General features: G+C 36.4%; 1 protein-coding gene and 1 pseudogene across 5 annotated transcripts in view; both read left to right on the top strand.

The window, feature by feature from the left end:
* Positions 1-24,967, top strand: part of COL14A1 (collagen type XIV alpha 1 chain) — a 243,696-nt gene that overhangs the window by 10,433 nt on the left and 208,296 nt on the right. For all 5 annotated transcript variants that reach the window (XM_007188834.3, XM_007188835.3, XM_007188833.3 and 2 more), the window contains exons 2-4: positions 7,080-7,205; positions 16,920-17,036; positions 22,888-23,031. In XM_007188834.3, the coding sequence (XP_007188896.2) occupies positions 7,118-7,205; positions 16,920-17,036; positions 22,888-23,031 (349 nt within the window). In that variant the 5' untranslated portion in view covers positions 7,080-7,117. The remainder of the gene's footprint in view (positions 1-7,079; positions 7,206-16,919; positions 17,037-22,887; positions 23,032-24,967) is intronic.
* On the top strand, positions 2,670-3,685 carry LOC103009559 (protein limb expression 1 homolog; annotated as a pseudogene).

Here is a 24,967-nt window from a genome sequence, read left to right as displayed (position 1 = left end):
CCATGACAGTGTTCTGAGAAAACTTGTACTAAAAATTATCAACTTTCCCCAAATTGGGTTTATACCTTCCGAACTTAGAGCTAGATAGCCACTTCTAACATGATGTTTTTAAACCAAAAAAAAAAAAAAAAAAAAAAAAATTAAGGCAGAGTTATTTGTTTTGTGCAAGGTTTTAGGCAAAGTTTCAACAAATTAGGCTTTGATATTTTGGTAAATGTTAAAATATCTCATGGCACTTTAATAGGAATTGGGATTTTTTTCTTGCCCCTATTTTACTGTCCAAAAAAGAGACTTGGCAGAAAACCTTGGGAAAACTAAAATTCCACTTCTCCCAATATGGTATTACTCATCCTAATTTAAAATAAACAACAAAAAAGGAAGAATTTAAAGATAAGCTAGGGCTACAGTTTTTTTTCCATATAAATAATACGCAGTTTTCAAAAAAGGTCGCCAAGATTAGGGTAGCACTAATTCATTGGTTTGTTTATTTATTTATTTAAATTGTGTGAAATGCAGATTAACTTCTAATGTGGCATGTTAAGTATTGCTTCAAAACACCTGGACACAGGAACTGCAGTGTTTTGATGAGAAAGAGAAAGACTATTGGACTGTGGCTTGTAAAAGGACTTTCTCTACTATGTTAACATAGTATTGTGTGATATCTGATAAAAGTCCCTGATCTTAAAGGGCATGCCAAAAAGACAAATTGTTTTCTTACCTCTCCTTCCCTTTGTCCTGTTCTCGATGAAACCTGTGGTTACGTTTGGGGAACAAAATCTTAGAAAGAATATTTCGTTTGAGTTGAGAGAGTGATTCATTCTACTTCTGTGGTTTTCTTTGGGTATCACAGTCTTGATCATGATAGGGCTGACGCCTACTCCCCTATCCTTTCAAATCCCCTGTATTCAAGCCTTCTGTATACGAAAGAACAAAAGAGTGATTCACATTCCTTTGGATAACCCACCTGCTCTTGTTCTACTTGCCTGGGTGGGGTTAGGGTTCTCTAGATGCCTCAGGGCCTTTCCCCCTGTATTTTATCTAAATTCACTCTCCATTTGTCCCATTTCTTCTGTGCTCTGACAAATAGTTGGTTTATTAATCTGTAATAAATTAATAATAAATTCATCCAGACTAAAATGCCATATATATTACATACAAAGTAGTCACTCAATGTGTTGCCTATTCCATTGAATTTTAAGTGGCTTCCAGTATGTGAAAGTCTTAATTTAAGAAAATATTCTTTAGTAATTAGCATTTTGGAAGTATGGTAGGCTGGTTGGGGGAGATGTTTTTTGGATCCCTAAATACAAATGAATACATTCTTTAATTTTTTTATAGGATCTTAACTTGATTATTTCTATGATTATCAAAGCATGTGGATCTTCCTTTAATTGGCAATACAAAAGAATTGCACACTAGACTGTCACTGGATATTATAAAAAGTGGTTGCCAAAAAATTTTTTTAATGAATGATTGCTTGAAGGAATATAATTAATTTATTCCTCTGGACATACTGTATCACTCTGGAATAAAACCAGAATAAGTTTAAGTACATGAATCATATTGAATCATATTGTTTTGAAGATTCATAGAATTATGCTTTGCTACCTTCACTGAAATAACTCTTGGGTTAAAAAGGAAATGAAAGTTTGTATGTTGCTGCCAAAGCATATTCAGAGAAAAATTATGGCCTCAAATAAAGAATATTACATTAATTAAGTATTAAATAAACAAAAAGAACAACAAAAATTAAAAACATAAGAGCAGGACTTCCCTGGTGGTCCAGCGGGTAAGACTACACTCCCAATGCAGGGGGCCCGAGTTCCATCCCTTGTTGGGGAACTAGATCCCACATGCATGACGCAACTAAGAGTCCACATGCTGCAACTATGAGCCCGCGTGTTGCAACTAAAGGATCCCGCGTGCCAAAACAAAGACCCGGCTCAGCCAAAATAAATAAATAAATAAAATAAATATTTAAAAAAAGAGCAGAAAAGCAAAGATAAATACAGAACTAAATAAATTAGAAATCAAAAAATAATATTGGCAAATAAAAAAAACTATTCTCAAAAAAATTACAATCTGGACAAATATATATAGCTTATCTATTTTGGAGAGAAAAGAGAAAGTCAGAAACACATCACTTTAATACTGATAATGGAGCTACAACAAGAAAAGATAGGTTGTAATTTGAGAGATCACACAACTCTGTGCTAATCAATTTGAAAATCAAAATTAAAAGAATAACTTCATGGGAAAATATCCAAACTAGAACCAAGAAATAAAAAAGCTAAGTAGATTTATAAATAAGGCAAAATATATTTTTAAAGTTGTGTAGGAATTAGCTTCAGAAAGGGAATAGGCCCATATGATTTTCTCACTCAAATTATTCATAGGCTATCATAGAGTAGATCATTCTCATGCTACTTAAACTATTACGGCACAATAAAAAAATGGAAACCTTTCTAACTTTTTTTTATGAAGCTAGAATAATCTTGGCACCAAACCTTTTAAGGAAAGAAAACTCTTAGTCAATTTTGGTTATTAACATAGATCCAAAAAAGCAGCTATACAAAGTCAACATGATATAAAAACAATAATATACTGATACAACAAAGATCAGTTAGCCCAGGAGGAGGGTGCCCTGAGGAGTCTTTAGACTCTGGAAAATGTCTGATTGGCAGATGTTAAAGGGATTCTTTGGTAATCCAATGCGTCAGTGAGCTGCACAGACTCAGTCCAGGACTGAAAGAATTCAAACCTGGGAGTGCTCTGCAGAAGGCTTACATTGCAGACTGAAGGTGGACATAACCTTGGAATCCCTCAGACACTACATTGCTCAGCTCTTGCCTCAGAGAGATCTGGCTCTCATCTCTGAAGACTTCAATATTGTCTCAGTGTTACAGGAACTTTGGAAAAGCAAGCAGCAGCAAAGGGTTGCACTCCCAAGTGAAGCCGCAGTGGTCCATGTCATCCCCTAGACCTTCCTTTGTGAGTTATGTGACCCTCCCAGGGGGACACTGTCTTGGCAATTTTCAGTGCTGCTTAGGTAGAGCTGAGGCCTGATGGGATGCCGCTAAAGTTGTCCCAGTCAACTCCTTCTTCAGTGAGCTGCCCTTTAGAAGGATCACACCAAAGAATTCATTATGGAAAGTATTCAGGAAACAGTTGCGGCATCAGAGGCACGCTAGATGCACTGATGACTCCAGCGTCTGCATCAAAGCCTATGACTCCATGTTAGTTAAACACTGGGACAACCATGTTTATTTCAAGAGCTGATGACCGTTTTCCAACTATTGCACTGGAAAGGAAGCCAAAAAGCCCTTTGTGAAACAAAGCATTCCTGACAGGAAGTCATCTACTATTTCCAGTATTCCCTGGATGAGAAGATGAACAGCCACATGGTGCTGGACTGGATCATGGAGGAGCGAGGGTCCTTGAAAAAGGAATCCTTTCTCAAGAGCAATGAATGGCCTTGGGGGAGTTAGAGGAAGCCAAGAAAGCGGGATAACTATGATTTTACATAGAAAAGAAAGAAATCACTATCTTAGCCTTGACTGAGATCTACAGTGGCCTTCACACTTCCTCACCCAGAGATGATCGGCTGAGCCTCAGAGCCCGGTGTGGTATTGTTAGCAAGGCCAGGCCCCAGGTGCCCCCAAGGAAGGCAGAGACCAGATCCTAACATGTGAAAGCTCACTGAAGTAGGTCATCAGAGGTTTTAGCATCTATAGCTGCTACCTGAAGGCTGTACTAATCCTCCTACTCATTTTATTCGCAGAATCTGAGAATAGTAGGACTCACTCTTATAGGACTCAGTACTCACTCAGTGCAATTTTCTAATTAAACTCTTCAAACTGAAAGGATGGAAGCAGGAATGTTTGAAAAATATTTCCCAAGACTGGCTCCAGCCTAAAGCCTGGCTGACATGTGCTTCACTAGATTACATATGTTGTTTCAAAGAACGTGCCAGTGTAGCATCTCTCAAAAGAACAGCAGCCAGGATTGGGAAAAAGTAACATGATAGCAATGTTACAAATACTTGGATTAAATAAGCAATATTGATTGCTTTAAAAAACATGCAAGGGTCAGAGTCTCTTCCCAAGCTTTGGAAACTAAAAGATAGCTCCGCTAGATATAATCCAAAGCTACAGAAGGGGTTTTATCCGGATCTATCAAAGTTCTTGAAGAGGTAATAGTATGAAAATACTAGATAAATTTAATGTGGCATACAATATCACTGTAATAATAATTTTTTAAAACCCATACTCTTCCATTCGGGGAGAAATGTCACCTAGAATAGTACTCACTCTTGTTTCTCAAGAAGAATTAGTATCCAATTTTTGAGTCCTGCAATCAATTATATTCATTTTTAATTTGCAAATAGGTAACTTGAATTCATTTACTTTTATTTTCTGCCACCACAGACATATATCTATAACAGAGAAAATTATAGGTATTTTAAAGTTTAAAACATTTGAAAAATCATTAGCATTTAACAAAGAGTGCTTGCATTTGGTTAGTTCCTTAGGAGTTAGAGAGAAGGATTCTTTTGCTCTATTACTGTCTTTGTTATTTCAAACAATTCTGCTTCCATCCTTTCAGTTTGAAGAGTTTAATTAGACCATAAGCAACCAATAGCTCAAATGTTACAGAATCTTCTTGAAAGAAATAATATGACTCTGTCATCTATTTGAAAATGGCTTGGCTGAAAGCTAAAACCATTATAATTACATTAAAGTTAAAAAAAAACCCACAGTAATTTCCATGAACAGGCAGGATTTATTTCTGTGTTTCAAGGATAGATTAATACTAGACACTACCAAAGTAATGAATTACACTAAGAGGTATAGATGAAAAACATGAACGTCTCCATAGATGAAACAGCAAAAAGGCAAGATTCAGCATTCATTCCTGGTTGAAAAAAAATGCCCAGTAAAAAGTCAAGAATTCATTTTTTAACAGAAAGAGACAATATATCTCAATCTAACTACTAGCAATATACTTAATGATGAAATATTTGAGGCATTCCTTGTAAGATAATGGTTTTAAAACTCCTGGCCTATATAATTAAACACAGACACACTCACACACACACACACACACACACACACACACACACACACACACACGGGGGTTGCAATTGTCAACCTGGAAAATACAAGAGATTAAATTGAAAAAATATAGAGTAAGAGTTCAGAATGGTGGCCTACTATAAAATAAACATAAAAATCACTATCTTTTCTGTATTAAAAAATAATCAGGTTTCCATTCACAACTGGAATTAAAAAATTAAGATAACTAGAAATATACCTTGAGATGGAAAAAACGATTTTACCCATGACACTGAATCAGAAACCATAAAGAAAAAGATCAAATCAGATGCCTTGATTAAAAAAAAAAAATCTTGACCCAATAAAACAAAATTGAAAGGTCAAAAACAAACTTGAAAAATACTGCAGTATATATGTTAAAATTAATAATATATAAAGAGTTCTTACAAATCAATGAGAAAATGGGTGAAATATATGAACAGGTATTTTATAAAAAGTATAAGTAGCTAACAAACACAAAATGTTACATTTTACTGATTATAAAAAAAACAAATTAAGATGATATTCTGATAATCACATTTTACCTGTCAAATCAGGATATGTTGAAAGCAATGAACCCCTGTGATGATGGAAGTGATGTGATTTGGTACTCATATAAGATGCTGATAGAAGTGGCAATCAGTATAAGACATTATGTATCTATGTTTTAAAAACCTTTAAAAAGAACATCTTGTTTTACCCAACAGTTCTACAATTGGGAATTTAGCCAAAGAAATCAATAGTCATGTATTCAAAGAGATGTGAATAAGGATTGTCATTGCAGTGTTAACATGTAGTAGGGAAATTTAGAAACAATCTAAATTTCCAAATAAAGCTAGATAATAAATAAGTTGCGATATTGCCATGCATATTGTAACAGGACATTTATGTCATCAGCAAATATTTGCACATACTCTTTGCTGTGCTTTCTTGTATTTTATAATTTTCTATGATTAAACTCATTATTTTTGTATTCAGAGTGAGAAAAGATATTTTAAAGTGAAAAGAAAGCGATATGAAGTGTGATACTTTAGAAGCATTTTCCTAAGATGCTTCTACCATGTCTGATTGTCTGTGTGGGCTGAAATCCTGGATCCTGAACTCACTATCTATGTGACTTGGGGAAACTCTCTGTGCCTCATTTTCCTTATCTGTAAATCAATATTATAATCATGCCTACTTCAAAAAATGCCCTGGATAGAAGAAAACTTTTGAGATGTCTTAATTTCTGAGGTAAAGACTCAGAATTTCTTCTCTGTAATGGCTTGCAATAGAATTGTAGTCAAGCACTTGTAGACTGGCCTTTTAAATTAACCCCAAACATTCACACTTTTCCCCCCTTCTTTCCCTCCCTCCTTCCTACCCTCCCTCCTTCCTTCTTTTCCTTCCTTAATTTCCCCCTTTTTTATTTCTTTCACCTTTTCTTGGAGCTTTTCTTTTATTGATATTCTAATGAAAAGGATGATCTTGGAAGAGTTTTAGATTCACACATATGGAGAAAAAAATTATAAGAAAAGATGAAAAGATTAAGGGTTATTCAGCCCAATGAAATGAAAGCTCAGTGGTGATTTAATAATCGCACAAAGTGGTTTTTCAAATGCTCCTTGATCACTAGAAGAATCGTCCTGTATATCTATACTTATGACTGGCAAGGGAGTTGTAACTGTCTGATTATAAGGCTCATTTCAGGCCAACTTTTGGAATTTATCCATCTGGGAAATTCATTGTGTTATTTTTGCCTTACAAAAGAGTCACAGAGTACCTTCTGAACTTCTCACCCAAATATTTCTAATAATTCTCTTCATTTACAACATCTTCTCAAAAATCTTTCTTCTATCAGTGTACGTTTTAGAGTGAAATATACAATGCCCTAAGGAATGAGTTACTTCCTGACAATACTAATACATGTTGGCTTGTTTGTCTTAGATGACTGCATATAATTTATTTTAAGTCTTCTCAAAATATCTCTGTGTTCTCTGTTTCTAGGACTGATGTTACATCCCATGTGAAAAGCAGGAAATAAAATGAAGATTTTTCAGTGCAAGATGCAGCACTGGCTGTTTCCAGCTTTTTTGGCAATTGCTTATTTTTGCACCAATGTCCAGGGTCAAGGTAATGGAAAAGTTGAATATAATCATTAGGGTCTGGGAGTCTGGCCATATTGGTTCTGATTATCATTTTTTATTTTATTTACCTTAAGAGTGCTTCACTGGTTCAGCTGTGATTTTAGGCAGGGTCATATGTTGGCTTTTACTCAGTTTTACTAACTGTTTACATTGTAGAAATGTGCCACAACTTTGATGAAGGTTACGACCTCACCAGTGACTAAGCATATTAATTTTGTGGCACTTGGTTAAACAGCTCATTTTTAATGTGCTTCTGAATATGTCATACAAATTTAATCAGTAAAGTCAAATCTGCACAATCAATTCTGTTAATAAGGGGCTATAAGGTGTGTATATATATATCTCGATCATGCCTTGTCTCTTAAAAAGACTGTCAACAAAATATTTCTGCCACTTCATACCTGGGTGACAGGAAGTGGGCATCCTGGGAAGCATCGAGTGGAAAAGTATAAGAACCAGAATGGAGGCTTCAGTCTAGTCAGTTCTAAGAGGGCCAGCTGATTCTATCTGCACCCCAAGTGTCTTGACATTGCAAGGAGGGCAAAGAAGTTAACAACAATCGGATTCCTAGGTTAAAGATTAGAAATCTTTGTAGCACCTTCTACGCAGGCTTTTGTTCTTTAAATGTGGTCTGAGTTTATAGCCCACAACGTCTTTTCAGTCAATAGGCCAACCTTCTGAACCTCCAGGAGAAGTAATGAGGATAACATTGACCATGCCCAGACACCACACATCATGCCCAGACAACACGGACGGTGCTTTAGAACCCATAGTGGCATTGGCTTCAACTGAACTACTTGAGGAAATAAAGTGTGTAGCAAAGGCAACAACCAAATCCATCAATATTCAACTTGTTTTTAAAACAATTTACAAATGGTTTATATGACTACAGTCCCATTACAACGACTAGCAAAAAACAATACCACCATTTTCTTTTATCAATGGACCCCATCTATTGCCTAGATATGCATAAATAGTCTATAATCATTAAAAGAAAATCTTGGTTAGACACAAAGTTTATATTTCCTTTAGGTTTTTGCTTTTAGGGGAAAAACATTGAAAAGAAGATATGTTACTTAAGAAAGAAACAGGCCTGAGGTCACAGGTTTGAACTTCAAAGTTAGCTCCTTTTTCCCTGTATGGAAGGCACTGGGACTTGTGCCAAAGCAAAGGCAGCAAGATTGACAGAAACACTGTAAGTGCAGTGGAGAAATAATTATTCTTATCTCATGGAACAAAAATGTATGTACATTTAATACCAGAACCATGATTTTTCTTTTTGCAAGCACAAAGGAGGTGCTTCAATACATATACTTAACTCTATAATAAATATAAATGCTTGCATGAACTTGACTCAAAAGTTAATTTGTGTCAGTTAAAATCTTTAAAGACAAAAATTAAGTGTAAAGCCTGATTTCTGGCACACACCAAGAACCCAGAGCGAGCCAACAGACTCATCTTTTGTATAGTGAAGTCAGGCTTCCTATGTGGGATACGGCCAATTACAACATTTGTGAATATATAAACATCCCAAACGGGGATTTCACGAGAAGACCAAGGAGGTCCAGTTGTTATCTTCTTCGACTGCAGGGTTAGCCTTGTTACTGAAAGTACAGGGGTATTTTTATTTTGTTGTGCTGTATTTTTTGAAAGGGAAGATTCTCTTTAAGCTCAAATAATTTAAAGGATCATGAGAGATTACTACAAGCAACTATATGCCAATAAAATGGACAACCTGGAAGAAATGGACAAATTCTTAGAAAAGCACAACCTTCTGAGACTGAACCAGGAAGAAATAGAAAATATAAACAGACCAATCACAAGCACTGAAATTGAGACTGTGATTAAAACTCTTCCAACAGGGGCTTCCCTGGTGGCGCACTGGTTGAGAATCTGCCTGCTAATGCAGGGGACACGGGTTCGAGCCCTGGTCTGGGAAGATCCCCTATGCCGTGGAGCAACTAGGCCCGTGAGCCATAACTGCTGAGCCTGTGCGTCTGGAGCCTGTTCTCCGCAACAAGAGAGGCCGCGACAGTGAGAGCCCCGCGCACCGCGATGAAGAGTGGCCCCCACTTGCCGCAACTAGAGAAAGCCCGCACACAACAACGAAGACCCAACACAGCCAAAAATAAAAAAATAAAATAAATAAATTTATTAAAAAAAAAAAAAAATCTTCCAACAAACAAAAGCCCAGGACCAGATGGCTTCACAGGCGAATTCTATCAAACATTTAAAGAAGACCTAACACTTATCCTTCTCAAATTCTTCCGAATATATAGCAGAGGGAGGAACACTCCCAAACTCATTCTACGAGGCCCCCATCACCCTGATACCAAAACCAGACAAAGATGCCACAAAAAAAGAAAACTACAGGCCAATATCACTGATGAACATAGATGCAAAAATCCTTAACAAAATACTAGCAAACAGAATCCAACAGCACATTAAAAGGATCATACACCATGATCAAGTGGGGTTTATCCCAGGGATGCAAGGATTCTTCAATGTACGCAAATCAATCAATGTGATACACCATACTAACAAACTGAAGGATAAAAACCATAAGATCATCTCAGTAGATGCAGAAAAAGCTTTTGACAAAATTCAACACCCATTTATGATAAAAACCCTCCAGAAAGTGGACATAGAGGGAACTTACCTCAACATAATAAAGGCCATATATGACAAACCCACAGCATCGTTCTCAATGGTGAAAAACTGAAACCATTTCCACTAAGATCAGGAACAAGACAAGGTTGCCCACTCTCACCACTATTATTCAACATAATTTTGGAAGTTTTAGCCACAGCAATCAGAGAAGAAAAAGAAATAAAAGGAATCCAAATCGGAAAAGAAGTAAAACTGTCACTGTTTGCAGATGACATGATACTATATATAGAGAATCCTAAAGATGCATCAGAAAACTACTAGAGCTAATCAATGAATTTGGTAAAGTAGCAAGATACAAAAGTAATGCACAGAAATCTCTTGCATTCCTATACACTAATGATGAAAAATCTGAAGGAGAAATTAAGGAAACACTCTCATTTACCACTGCAACAAAAAGAATAAAATACCTAGGAATAAACCTACCTAAGGAGACAAAAGACCTGTATGCAGAAAACTATGACACTGATTAAAGAAATTAAAGATGATACAAACAAATGGACAGATATACCATGTTCTTGGACTGGAAGAATCAACATTGTGAAAATGACTATACTACCCAAAGCAATCTACAGATTCCATGCAATCCCTATCAAACTACCAATGGCATTTTTCACAGAACTGGAACAAAAAATTTCACAATTTGTATGGAAACACAAAAGACCCCGAATAGCCAAAGCAATCTTGAGAAAGAAAAACGGAGCTGGAAGAATCATACTCCCTGACTTCAGGCTATACTACAAAGCTACATTAATCAAGACAGTATGGTACTGCCACAAAACCAGAAATATAGATCAATGGAACAGGATAGAAAGCCCAGAGATAAACCAACGCACATATGGTCACCTTAATTTTGCTAAAGGAGGCAAGAATATACAATGGAGAAAAGACAGCCTCTTCAAAAAGTGGTACTGGGAAAACTGGACAGCTACATGTAAAAGAATGAAATTAGAACACTCCCTAACACCATACACAAAAATAAACTCAAAATGGATTAAAGACCTAAATGTAAGGCCAGACACTATAAAACCGTTAGAAGGAAACATAGACAGAACACTCTGACATAAATCACCGCAAGATCCTTTTGACCCACCTCTTAGAGAAATGGAAATAAAAACAGAAATAAACAAATGGGACTTACTGAAACTTAAAAGCTTTTGCACAGCAAAGGAAACCATAAAGCAGATGAAAAGACATCCCTCAGAATGGGAGAAAATATTTGCAAATGAAACAACAGACAAAGGATTAATCTCTAAAATTTATAAGCAGCTCATGCAGCTAAATATCAGAAAAACAAACAACCCAATCCAAAAATGGGCAGAAGACCTAAATAGACATTTCTCCAAAGAATATATAAAGATTGCCAACAAACACATGAAAACATGCTCAACATCAGTAATCATTAGAGAAATGCAAATCAAAACTACAATGAGGTATCACCTCACACTGGTCAGAATGGCCATCATCAAAAATTCTCCAAACAATAAATGCTTGAGAGGGTGTGGAGAAATGGGATCCCTCTTGCCCTGTTGGGGGGAATGTAAATTGATACAGCCACTATGGAGAACACTGTGGAGGTTCCTCAAAAAACAGAAAATAGAACTACCATACGACCCAGCCATCCCATACTGGGCATATATCTTGAGAAGACCATAAATCAAAAAGAGTCATGTACCTCAATGTTCACTGCAGCTCTATTTACAATAGCCAGGACATGGAAGCAACCTAAGTGTCCATCGACAGATGAATGGGTAAAGAAGATGTGGCACGTATATTTAATGGAATATTACTCAGCCTTAAAAAGAAATGAAATTGAGTTATTTATAGTGAGGTGGATGGACCTAGAGACTGTCATACAGAGTGAAGTAAGCTAGAAAGAGAAAAACAAATACCATATGCTAACACATATATATGGAATCTAAAAAAAAAACCAAAATGGTTCTGAGGAACCTAGGGGCAGGACAGGAATAAAGACGCAGACATAGAGAATGGACTTGAGGACATGAGGAGGGGGAAGGGTAAGCTAGGACGAAGTGAGAGAGTGGCATGGACATATATACACTACCAAATGTAAAATAGCTAGCTAGTGGGAAGCAGCCACATAGCACAGGGAGATCAGCTTGGTGCTTTGTGACCACCTAGAGGGGTGGGATAGGGAGGGTGGGAGGGAGACGCAAGAGGGAAGAGATATGGGGATGTATGTATATGTATAGCTGATTCACTTTGTTATACAGCAGAAACTAACACACCATTGTAAAGCAATCATACTCCAGTAAAGATGTTAAAAAATAAAAATAAAAAAAACTCAGAGAATTTCACTGCAATCATTCTCATAGAAATCAAATCTTGTAGGCAGAAAAAGAATGTTTATGTCATTCTGTCAGACTCACTGTTATCAGGTAGTTAAGAAATTTTATTTCATAATATGAATATGTATTAAAGGACTAATTTTCTGCCCTTCCTTCCTTTCTTTCACTTCAGTTCAACTCAACTCAACTGAAATCTTTCTAATGGAATACTCTCATTAATTTCTTGAAACACTACTTTTTACAAAGGAACACTGAAATGAAGATCTTCTGTTCTTCCCTACTCACGATCACCTCCCTTCTCACTTTTCTTTTTATAAATTTATTTATTTATTTATTTATTTATTTATTTATTTATTGGCTGAGTTGTGTCTTTGTTGCTGCACGCGGGCTTTCTGTAATTGCGGCGAGCAGGGGCTACTCTTCGTTGCAGTGCGCGGGCTTCTCATTGCGGTGACTTCTCTTGTTGCGGAGCACGGGCTCTAGGCACATGGGCTTCAGTTGTTGTGGCTCATGAGCTCTAGAGCGCTGGCTCAGTAGTTGTGGCGCACGGGCTTAGTTGCTCTGTGGCACATGGGATCTCCCGGACCAGAGCTCGAACCCCTGTCCCCTGCATTGATAGGCAGATTCTTAACCACTGCACCACCAGGGAAGTCTGCCTCTTGCATCTGTAACAGTCTCTTGGTTTTCTTCCAAGGAACAACACTCCCTCCCACACCACACGGAGCCTTGGCTGCTGTATCCACCAGACTTCCTCTCTGGGCTAAGGGGTGAGAAAATGACTCACACCAGTCAGGCCAACTCTCCCAAGAATCTGAAACTTGTGTCCAGGGATGGAAGGATGGAAAATAGCTCCAGTCATTTCATTCCAAAGACATGCCCTAAGAAAAAATGGTCACTAGTTCCTAGAAACTGTATCCAGAGTGTTCCCAGATTCCTATACTTTCAAAGCTTATTTAACTTTTACTATAATTATATGACCTACTTCATTATCTACCAGTAAATACATTTTTTGCTTAAATTGGCCAGAGAAAGTTTCTTTTATTTGCAACCAAAAATCTCTGACTGTTAGAAATGGAGCAGTATGGGCACTGAGTGTTTTCCCCTTCAAAACATAGTTTAGGGTGCTATACTGGTGGAATAAACTATTATATTTATTAAGCAAAAAACCTTCAAACAGCAGAGAAGTATTTGTATAATATTTCCAAGTGGTCTTAAAAACCACAAACAAATAACAGAAGACCTTAACTTTTTATCTCAGTCATTTTTTAATTAAATGTATTGGTAAATGTATTAAAAGTATTGTTTTATAAATAGGAGAAATTAAAATTTGAGGGAAATTTACTCTGGGGTATGCTAGAGAGTTCTTTTTATCTTGCTTAGAATCTAAAATGTTATAATCTCATGATCTATTACAAAGATGGTGAAAACAGCAGCAAAGAAAATATTCTCAAACTTCCAAATATATTTGACAACTAATAACAGCAAGAAGTATGGGTAAATGTGTTAACACAGAGGTCTTTATAAAGTGAAATCTAGCCCCTATGCAAAGTCTCAAATGTGTATGCTTTGAAGTTTTTAAGTGACAGTTACTTTATCTTCAGTGGTTCCTTTTTGTAACCATCCAAAACAAACACTGCTAGAACCAAGTATAGATTTACTGTGAAGTTCTGAGACAGTATTGGTGCCACCATTCTGTCATGGTATACATATTTTTTCCCTACAGCCAACACACCATTACATTCTCTGTGTTCCAATTCATTTAATAACTGGTCTTGAAAAGAAAATACTGGAATAATCCAGGTATAAACGGTTATTTGGGCCAATGGAGGCTCACATTCTCTGTAGAGGGAAAGTTAAGAATTACATGGAGAGACTAAGAGGTAAAGTGCATTAGGTTGATTAGGAGGGGAGAGTTAGTTTCCTGTATACCTTTTAATACTGCTGTGTATTAGTTCTCTATTGCTGCTGTAACAAATTATAACAAAGCCAGTGCTTAAAACAAGAGAGAATTTTTCTTCCCAACTGATCCCTATGTGTTGCAGGAAGTAGTTGGAAATATGGTCATTAACTCCAAGTGTTTTAAAACTATTTGACCATACAAAGAGTCAAGTTCCATTCCTTTCCAAACAAGTGAGCCTCACTTTGAAGGGAGTGGTGGTTCTTGCATCTGACTTTTCTACAGCCTTAAATTCCAAACATTAGACATTAGCACTCTTTAAACACTTTATCACATTTAGACTTCCTTGCTCTACTGATGAATGACTATTTCAGCACCAACACTGCCATTTTTTCAGGATTACCATGTTTATCTAGTAATGTCACTTTGCACACTTTATATATATTGTGCACTTATTTCAGAGGTTAGCATACTTTTTCTGCAAAAGGCCAGATAATAAATATTCCAAGCATTGTGGGCTATACGGTATCTATCACAACTACTCAACTTTGCCATTGCAGTGTGAAATAAGCCACAGACAATATGTAAACAAATCAGCATGGCTGTCTTCCAAAAAAACTTTATTTATAAAAGCAGGCAATGGACCAGATTTGGTCCATGAGTGGTAGTTTGCCAACCCCTGACATACCTTATAAGAATTAGCAGAAATCAAAAATAAAAGTGCAGATCCCAGACTTCCCTGGTGACCTACTGGTTAAGATTCTGGGCTTTCACTGCGGAGGCCTGGGTTCAATCCCTGGCCAGGGAAGATCCCATAAGCTGTAAGTGTGGCCAAAAAAAAGGAAAAAAAAAATGCAGATCCCAGTAATACAAATACTAGATTTCAAATACTAAGTTCAATTAAAACAAAGCTAGAAATCTTTAGAAATGCTTAAAAATACACGCCAGAAGCCTCTGTCAGGGCTTTAGTAAACTTTATACTGTGTACTCAGTTTTTAAAACAAGGAGCAAAAATGAGGACCTTACGATAAGCTTGGCCAAGGATGTCTACCAGCCCACTGGCAAGATTTGGCTCAGAAGCTGGATGTGTTGTTTAACATTTAAAAACTTTTATTTTTAATTTTCTTCCATAAGTAATAAGAACCTATCTATAAATAGATTTTTCTCCCCAAGTTCCAGTCGAAGCCAAACAGTAATAGTTTCTCTCTTCATCCAAATGTTAGGTTTAGCCAACTTCCTTTTCTAGTTCAACATAGCAGTTCTTATGATAAATCCATATTTCCCCATAAGCCAGAGAAATGTAGACTCTTTCATTCATGTCAGATTGAGAATGGGAAGCCTGTGTTTCTGTTTTGCATGACTAGCATTCTCTACTAAGAGGTAGTAAAGGGCAAGTAGAGAGAGAATACTACTCTTAAGATTGCGTCCTTCAGTTCTCGCTGATTTCAGATGAGCGGAGAGTTTGTAGTGTTAAATTACTCATTCTTCTAGCTAAGTGAAGGGTGACTTCTTAATATAAATCTTCTCCTGAAGAAACAGAGCATTTTGTTTGAGGTCAGAGATTGTCATGCACCAGTATGTGAACTTGGATGAATCTCTTAGCTTCTCCTTGTATCCCTTATATATAAAATTGGGATAGCAATGTATTTTTGTGAATATTAAATAAGCTTTTGAGATCATCCATTAAATGAAGTAAAAGAGGAGGGGAACAAACATTTATTGGCCACCTATCATAATGCATTATATCTGTTATCTTCTTTAACATTTTCACTTATCCTGTGCAGAAAGTATTGCTGTCACCTTTTCTAAAGATAAGGCTTTGGAAGAAACAATCACTTGCTCAAGCTTATTCATCTAATAAGTGACAGAACTGGGAATCAAACTAATGTCCAAACCCCATATTATGCTACATACCTATTAAAAAGAATGTTTGTTTCCTTCCCCAGACTCTGTGTCCTAAAGTGGGAAAGAAAGGCCAGGCATAAAAGTGGGTAATAAGTGCTAACTTTTCTGTTAAGCATTAACTGTTCTTTTGTGACAAACTAATTTATATATTATATAGTAAAAATCTTCTTACGAAAATATTTCTTTAGAAATTCTGGAGCATTGCTGTAGAGTTCCAAAAATATGTTTTGAAGTTTGAATGACTTACACAAAAAGTAATATAGACTGATCTACTTTGTTAACTATCGGGAAAGATTAAATATGCTGGGATGATTCATGACCATGTGCTGTGTGTCTTTCTGAAAGGTATAAATCAGCTACACGGGAAGAATGAATCCAAGTTTATAAAGCAATTATCTTTTATTATTATTATTATTTTTTATTTTGGTCCTTTACAATTTCTTTCTCAAAATGTTTTTAAATGAAGATCTTATTACTATACTATGTCTATAATGACCTTAAATTATCATATCATAAAAAGTACTCAATTAATAAAGTGAAAAACCTAAAGGCATAAAACAGATCCCACTAGAGTAGATTACAAAAGCTTACATATTCCAAGCAGAAAAATTCATCCTTGTAACATAATAAAAACATTTTACAAGGTTGGCTTCAATTATTAAGCTGGGCTAAGGTATTAAATTCTAACCCTAAGTCATAGTTCTCTGTCACAAGATCGGTACTACTTGGCAAATGCTTATCTCCTGAGTAAGAAACAAATGCTTTTGGGTTTGTGTTATTTTGCAAACTGATCAATTCATTAATGCAGTTGTAGAAAGAACATGAAGTCTTGCATATTGTGATTACTTACTTTGGCTTTTCAACTTAACAGTGGAAGCTTAAAAGTTTCAACATTTAAACAATTTTTGTTTTTCCTTTTCAGTGCCTCCACCCACAAGGTTAAGGTATAATGTATTATCTCATGATAGTATCCAGATTTCATGGAAGGCTCCGAGAGGGAAATTTGGTGGATACAAACTTCTTGTGACTCCAGCTGCAGGTAAAAACACTCAACTGTATTTTTTAGAGTATTAGCAATTTTTTGCACACAGGGAACTAAAAATGTATTGTGCTAAGTGCTGCTTTAAGCTCATTTGAAAGATTTTGGTTTTATTTAATCTTTGGAGCTTGAAAACTTACCCTCTAATCAAGAAAATAATGTTCCCCAAATCTAAAGAATAACTATTGGACTCCCCATAATTTTCCCCAGGCAAAATTTTCAGACTATCAAGAATCCTCACTACCTCTGTTTCAACATGGATCAGTTCTTTTGGTCTACTGACAATTAAAAATTACCTCCAAAGTTTTAGCCTAGCCCCAGCAATCAGAGAAGAAAAAGAAATAAAAGGAATCCAAGTTGGAAAACAAGAAGTAAAGCTGTCACTGTTTGCAGATGACATGATTCTATACATAGAGAGTCCTAAAGATGCTACCAGAAAACGACTATAGCTAATCAATGAATTTGGTAGAGTAGCAGGATACAAAAGTAATGCACAGAAATCTCTTGCATTCCTATACACTCACTAATGATGAAAAATCTGAAAGAGAAATTAAGGAAACACTCCCATTTACCACTGCAACAAAAAGAATAAAATACCTAGGAATAAACCTACCTAAGGAGACAAAAGACCAGTATGCAGAAAATTATAAGACACTGATGACACAAATTAAAGATGATACAAACAGATGGACAGATATACCATGTTCTTGGACTGGAAGAATCAACATTGTGAAAATGACTATACTACCCAAAGCAATCTACAGATTCCATGCAATCCCTATCAAACTACCAATGGCATTTTTCACAGAACTAGAACAAAAAATTTCACAATTTGTATGGAAACACAAAAGACCCCAAATAGCCAAAGCAATCTTGAGAAAGAAAAACGGAGCTGTAGGAATCAGGCTCCCTAACTTCAGACTATACTACAAAGCTACATTAATCAAGACAGTATGGTACTGCCACAAAACCAGAAATATAGATCAATGGAACAGGATAGCCCAGAGATAAACCAATGCACATATGGTCACCTTATTTTTGCTAAAGGAGGCAAGAATATACAATGGAGAAAAGGCAGCCTCTTCAATAAGTGGTACTGGGAAAACTGGACAGCTACATGTAAAAGAATGAAATTAGAACACTCCCTAACACCATACACAAAAATAAACTCAAAATGGATTAAAGACCTAAATATAAGGCCAGACACTATAAAACTGTTAGAAGAAAACATAGGCAGAACACTCTATGACATAAATCACAGCAAGATCCTTTTTGACCCACCTCCTAGGGAAATAGAAATAAAAACAAAAATAAACAAATGGGACCTGATGAAACTTAAAAGCTTTCGCACAGCAAAGGAAACCAAAAACAAGATGAAGAGACACCCCTCAGAATGGGAGAAAATATTTGCAAACGAATCAACGGACAAAGGATTAACCTCTAAAATATATAAACAGGTCATGCAGCTCAATATTAAAAAAAACAAACAATCCAATCCAAAAATGGGCAGAAGAGCTAAATAGACATTTCTCCAAGGAAGACATACAGATGGCCAAGAAGCACATGAAAAGCTGCTACACAGGGCTTCCCTGGTGGCGCAGTGGTTGAGAGTCTGCCTGCCAATGCAGGGGACACGGGTTCGAGCCCTGGTCTGGGAGGATCCCACATGCCGCGGACCAACTAGGCCCGTGAGCCACAATTGCTGAGCCTGCGCGTCTGGAGCCTGTGCTCTGCAACAGGCAAGGCTGCGATAGCGAGAGGCCCGCGCACCGCGATGAAGAGTGGCCCCCACTTGCCGCCACTAGAGAAAGCCCTCGCACAGAAACGAAGACCCAACACAGCCAAAAATAAATAAATAAAATTTAAAAAAAAAAAAAAAAAAAAAAAAAAAAAAAAAAAAAGCTGCTACACATCACTAATTATTAGAGAAATGCAAATCAAAACTACAGTGAGGTATCACCTCACACCAGTTAGAATGGGCATCATCAGAAAATCTACAAACAGCAAATGCTGGAGAGGGTGTGGAGAAAAGGGAACCTTCTTGCACTGTTGGTGGGAATGTGAATTGATACAGCCACTATGGAGAACAGTATGGAGGTTCCTTAAAAAATTAAAAATAGAACTACCATACGACCCAGCAATCCCACTACTGGGCATATACCCAGAGAAAACCAGAATTCAAAAAGACACATGCACCCCAATGTTCATTGCAGCATTTTTTACAGTAGCCAGATCATGGAAGCAACCTAAATGCCCATTGACAGATGAATGGATAAAGAAGATGTGGTACATATATAGAATGGAATATTACTCAGCCATAAAAAGGAACGAAATTGAGTCATTTGTAGAGACGTGGATGAATCTAGAGACTGTCATACAGAGTGAAGTAAGTCAGAAAGAGAAAAACAAATATCGTATATTAACTCATATATGTGGAACCTAGAAAAATGGTACAGATGAACCAGTTTGCAGTGCAGAAATTGAGACACAGATGTAGAGAACAAATGTATGGACACCAGTGGGGAAAGTGGCTGGGGTGGGGGTGGTGGTGGGATGAACTGGAAGACTGGGATTGACATATATACACTAATATGTATAAAATGAATAACTAATAAGAACCTGCTGTACAAAAAGATAAATAAAATAAAATTCAAAAATTCAAAAAAAATAAAATAAAATAAGCCATCATGGGAAATTTAAGAGGTTTTTGAACATTATTGTGATGCTAAAAGTCAAAATATAAGTTAGTAATTTGTGCTACCTCTAAGAATTCCCTATGTCTTGAAGGTAATTATTTTCCCTCCAGGTAATTAGTGTGTTAACTTTTTTGGATTATTTGCTGATAACACCAAACTTTTAAGTACCCCAAGCAGGTGTCACTGAGGGATTAGAACCTTAGAAGTGACTTGTGTGATCTTTGAACCAAACCTCGGCCTCATCCTTCAATGTTCTCTGCTACAGCACCCCTCAAAAGTAGACATCCAGCTCTTGTTTAAACACCTCCAATGACAAATAAAAATTGAGGATGAAAGCAGATGATTTCTCCATGAAAACTGGATTTATTCTGTGGTGACCCAATGTCCTTACTGCAGTGGCCAAAGCCAATAAAACATTCTTGACACTCTGGTATCATCATGATCAAACATAAAATAAATAGGGTAAATAAAAGGAGTAGTAAATAATGTTTACTAGACACAAATAATGTCTAGACACAATATTTGTAGATGGTTTTGCACTACGAGATGTGTTTCAAGTACTGTTTATACCAGTCTTTCCCAAAGCGTTTTCCATGGTGTTCAACAGGATGCTAATAGTTATTATACAATCAAATGGTTTAATGGTCAAATAAATTTGAGGAGTGCTGTTTTAAGCAGAGTTTAAAGCTTGTTTTTTTATTGCAGGATTCTCAAAGCCTTTAAAATAATACATTCTCTGACTCTCAGTGAGGAATTCTAATACACAGAGTTTTTCTAAGGAATTTTTTTTTAAGTGAAACACACATTATGAATGATTCATTTTGTGCACTTTGTAGTAGTTAAGCTTTAAATGATACAAGTTTCTGAAACCAAACTTAGCATCTTGGACATAAATGCATTTAAGGAGGTGGGTTTTGGCTAGAGAAAGGCTCAGTTCTGCCTTCCAGTAGCTGGTAGCATACATGATAGGAGCATCATTTTTCAGACTTAATCAATTTTACTAGAATATGGTTAAAGTATTGGGTTGGCCAAAAAGTTCGTTCGGGATTTTCCATAAGCTCACACGGAAAAACCCGAACGAACTTTTGGGCCAACCCAGTATGTTGTAATCTGTGTTATGCTTGATTATTTCAGCAAACATCAGAACTTACTTGCTGTTCCTGCTAGAGGGACAGAAGTTTTAAATTAATTTCCCTTTTCTCAGACACAGTGATTACTGCCAGAAATTAGAGAAGAAAGGTATATTTGGAATTTTGCATACAAGTTGAGTATTGAATCAAATAGCATTTTCAGCAAAGATTTAGATGTCTGTCTAATTTGATGGAGAGACAGTGGGGGTTTGAAATTTTTTCCAGAGCCAAGCTAACTTTTAAGTAACCAGGCAATGAGTGGTTCCTTTAACATCCCAAGCCAGTGATGCTCAGTTTTAAGATAATTAAATTGCTAATGCTTCAAGGATGCTTTGACTCACTTTAGAGAGGCCATAGGAAGAATTTCGGTGTAGATAATTACATTCAGTCTACCCATACCTTTTCCTTCACTTTTAAGTGATGCTCTTTCCTTGAAGAGTATATCTGATGTTGAGAACTTACTGTCTTCTAATCTCATGCTATGGCTTTCTCTAGTGTATAAAAGCAACAGTGTGAGTTAAACATAGGCAGAACACTCTATGACATAAATCACAGCAAGATCCTTTTTGACCCACCTCCTAGAGAAATGGAAATAAACACAAAAATAAACAAATGGGACTTAATGAAACTTAAAACTTTTCACAGCAAAGGAAAACATAAACAAGACGAAAAGACAACCCCCAGGATGGGAGAAATATTTGCAAATGTAGCAACTGACAAAGGATTAATCTCCAAAATTTACAAGCAGCTCATGCAGCTCAATATCAAAAAAACAAACAACCCAATCCAAAAATGGGCAGAAGACCTAAATAGACATTTCTCCAAAGAAGATATACAGATTGTCAACAAACACAGGAAAGGATGCTCAACATCATTAAGCATTAGAGAAATGCAAATCAAAACTACAATGAGATATCATCTCACACCGGTCAGAATGGCCATCATCAAAAAATCTACAAACAATAAATGCTGGAGAGGGTGTGGAGAAAAGGGAACCCTCTTGCACTGTTGGTGCGAATGTAAATTGATACAGCCACTATGGAGAACAGTATGGAGGTTCCTTAAAAAACTAAAAATAGAACTACCATATGACCCAGCAATCCCACTACTGGGCATATACCCTGAGAAAACCATAATTCAAAAAGAGTCATGTACCACAATGTTCACTGCAGCTCTATTTACAATAGCCAGGACATGGAGGCAACCTAAGTGTCCATCAACAGATGAATGGATAAAGAAGATGTGGCACATATATACAATGGAATATTACTCAGCCATAAAAAGAAATGAAATTGAGTTATTTGTAGTGAGGTGGATGGACCTAGAGTCTGTCATACAGAGTGAAGTAAGTCAGAAAGAGAAAAACAAATACCGTATGCTAACACATATATATGGAATCTTAAAAAAAAAAAATGATCATGAAGAACCTAGGAGTAGGATGGGAATAAAGACGCAGACCTACTAGAGAATGGACTTGAGGACATGGGGAGGCAGAAGGGTAAGCTGGGACGAAGTGAGAGAGTGGCAGGGACATATATACACTACCAAATGTAAAACCGATAGCTAGTGGGAAGCAGTCGCATAGCACCAGGAGATCAGCTTGGTGCTTTGTGACCACCTAGAGGGGTGGGATAGGGAGGGTGGGAGGGAGGGAGATGCAAGAGGGAAGAGTTATGGGGTATATGTATATGTATAGCTGATTCACTTCATTATAAAGCAGAAACTAACACACCATTGTAAAGCAATTATACTCCAATAAAGATGTTAAAAAAAAATAAAGCAACAGTGTGTTATGATGAAAGATATTTGCAAATGTGTTTGTATCTAATTTAGATGACTGTCTAATGCAAAGAGTATAACTGAAAATGAGAATGAAAAGTGTACTGAAATTAGTATATGTAATAACATTATACATATTTTTGAATGTCTTCACCTTTAAAATCTTGATTTCTGGTTAATAAAATTTCTTAATGTACACAGTTAACCCACTTCTTAGAACTGATTTATCTTTCTGTTTTATTATAGGTGGAAAAACCAATCAACTGAATCTCCAGAACACTGCAACTAAAGCGATTATTCAAGGTCTTATGCCAGACCAGAATTACACAGTTCAAATTATTGCATACAATAAAGACAGAGAAAGCAAGCCAGCCCAAGGTCAATTCAGAAGTACGTACTTACAGATCATAAAGTGCTGCCATGGGACTCTGTCCCAGCTCTGAGTTTGAGTCTGTGGTAAATATTGTATTGATAACAGGTTAAAATTCTAGATTGTTTAGATTTGAAAAGATCTTAAAAGACATTTAGTATAATCTTCTGTGAGTTCCTTCTATCTCTAATATTCTCTGTCCCTTCCTTTACCCATTTCATGGTGCTCCTACTTATCCTTTAAAAAGGTTTTAGTTCTTAAATAACTCCCTGACACTGTCCACTGAGCCTTATGCGGACATCTCATCTACCCAGCACATAATAGCTGCTCAATAAATACTTTCAGGAGTCTGTGAAGGGAGGTACTCTGTCTGCCCCCATAATGATCTAGGAAGAGAATGGATGGGAGTGTCTTCATTTCTGAGCCAGTTCTCAAATAGTAAGTTGGGCAAAGACTTGACATATAGAGATATTCTAAGCAGGAGAGAAAGCTCTGAGGCAGCCCCATCCACGTCTGTGCTGTTCCATTAGAAAGCTTTTCCTTATGTTGAATTTAAAAGTTGTCCACAAAGACCCTGATTCTTTTGCCTTTCAGGAAATATTCATTCATTCACTCATTCTTTTTTTTTTTTCACTTAACAAGTGTATATTGCATGGCTACTAAGTGTGAGGCCCTATTCTAGGCCCTGGGAACATGACAAATCCCTGCCCTCATGGACCTTATATTCTAGTGACCAAGAGACTACAGCAACTCCCTCTTCCTGGAGGTGACCTATCTAATTGGAGGGCAGTTTTGTGTATCAGGAATACAAACAGAAAAGGTCTGTCCTGGTTAACTTTCTGTGTTACTTCATTGTTAAGGTAGACTCTTTAAAAAACCCAACTCATTATTAAGGACAATTTTAAACATAACTTAAAAAATCAGCAGATTCATAAAATAAACCCGTAAATATCCATCAGTTGCTTCAACAATTAACCATTCATGGTCACTCTTGTTTCATTTATACCCCCATACTCCCCTCTCTCATATTATTTTGAAGTAGATCCTACACATCATTTCAAATAACAATAGCTTTTTAAAGGGTTAATCCACAAATCGAGAAGGCTCTGGGTTCTAGAACTCTATATACAGCAATGTTCTATTTGGATTTTTCTATCCCTCCCTTCCTTTTTATCTTTCTCTTCTAGGTAATGTTTTATGAGACACATTTTGTGATTTTTCTTAAATTAAAAAAAAAAACTTTGTTAACCTGATGCCTCTTGAAACTTCTGAACAAAGAAACATTTGGTGAATCCACCTGTCAGCAGGACATACAGATGTTTTAAATGTTACATTCTTTTGAGATTCACAGTGTCTGGAAGCTCTGGGAAAGGGTTTTATGTTATTTTCAATATAAATCAGCCTTCTGTCTCATTTTATTGGCACTGTGCTTCAGTTTCTGGCCTCTGACATTCCTACATGAGTAAGGGAAATAACTTTCCTTAAAGTTTGTGAGAAGCAGTAAAAAGGACAAGGAGAAACAATTCATTTCACTTTAGTCTTAAGCTTTTGTGCGGTTGATTATTGCAAATATTCCATGACTAGCAGCATAAGAAACACAGGTAGCCTTAAAACTTTGCCAATAGCTATTTACTCAAAACATTTAAAAAGAAATGCTTTTGTTTTCAGTTTGCTTAGCTCTGCTGAAATAATCTTAGTGAAACAGTCCAACTTGTTAGATAAATTATATGGATGCATATATATTTTTTAGCTATGTTATTTTTATTGGCAGGATAGAGGTCTTAGTTCTTCCCAAATAACAATTTATAAGAATGAAATTAAAATAACTTTGTTTGGATGGTTTCCTTTTCCATTTTGCATTTCAGTTATGTTTTTGCTCCCTGTGAGATGGAGCTAAAGCCTTGTCTCCCCTCCATGGAAACCTTTCATGCTTGGATCCAGGAAAATAATGATCTA

Source organism: Balaenoptera acutorostrata, chromosome 17, assembly GCF_949987535.1.
Source record: "Balaenoptera acutorostrata chromosome 17, mBalAcu1.1, whole genome shotgun sequence".
NCBI lineage: Eukaryota > Metazoa > Chordata > Mammalia > Artiodactyla > Balaenopteridae > Balaenoptera > Balaenoptera acutorostrata.
Note: the sequence above shows the minus strand (reverse complement) of the source record. Positions and strands in the feature narration are given on the sequence as shown.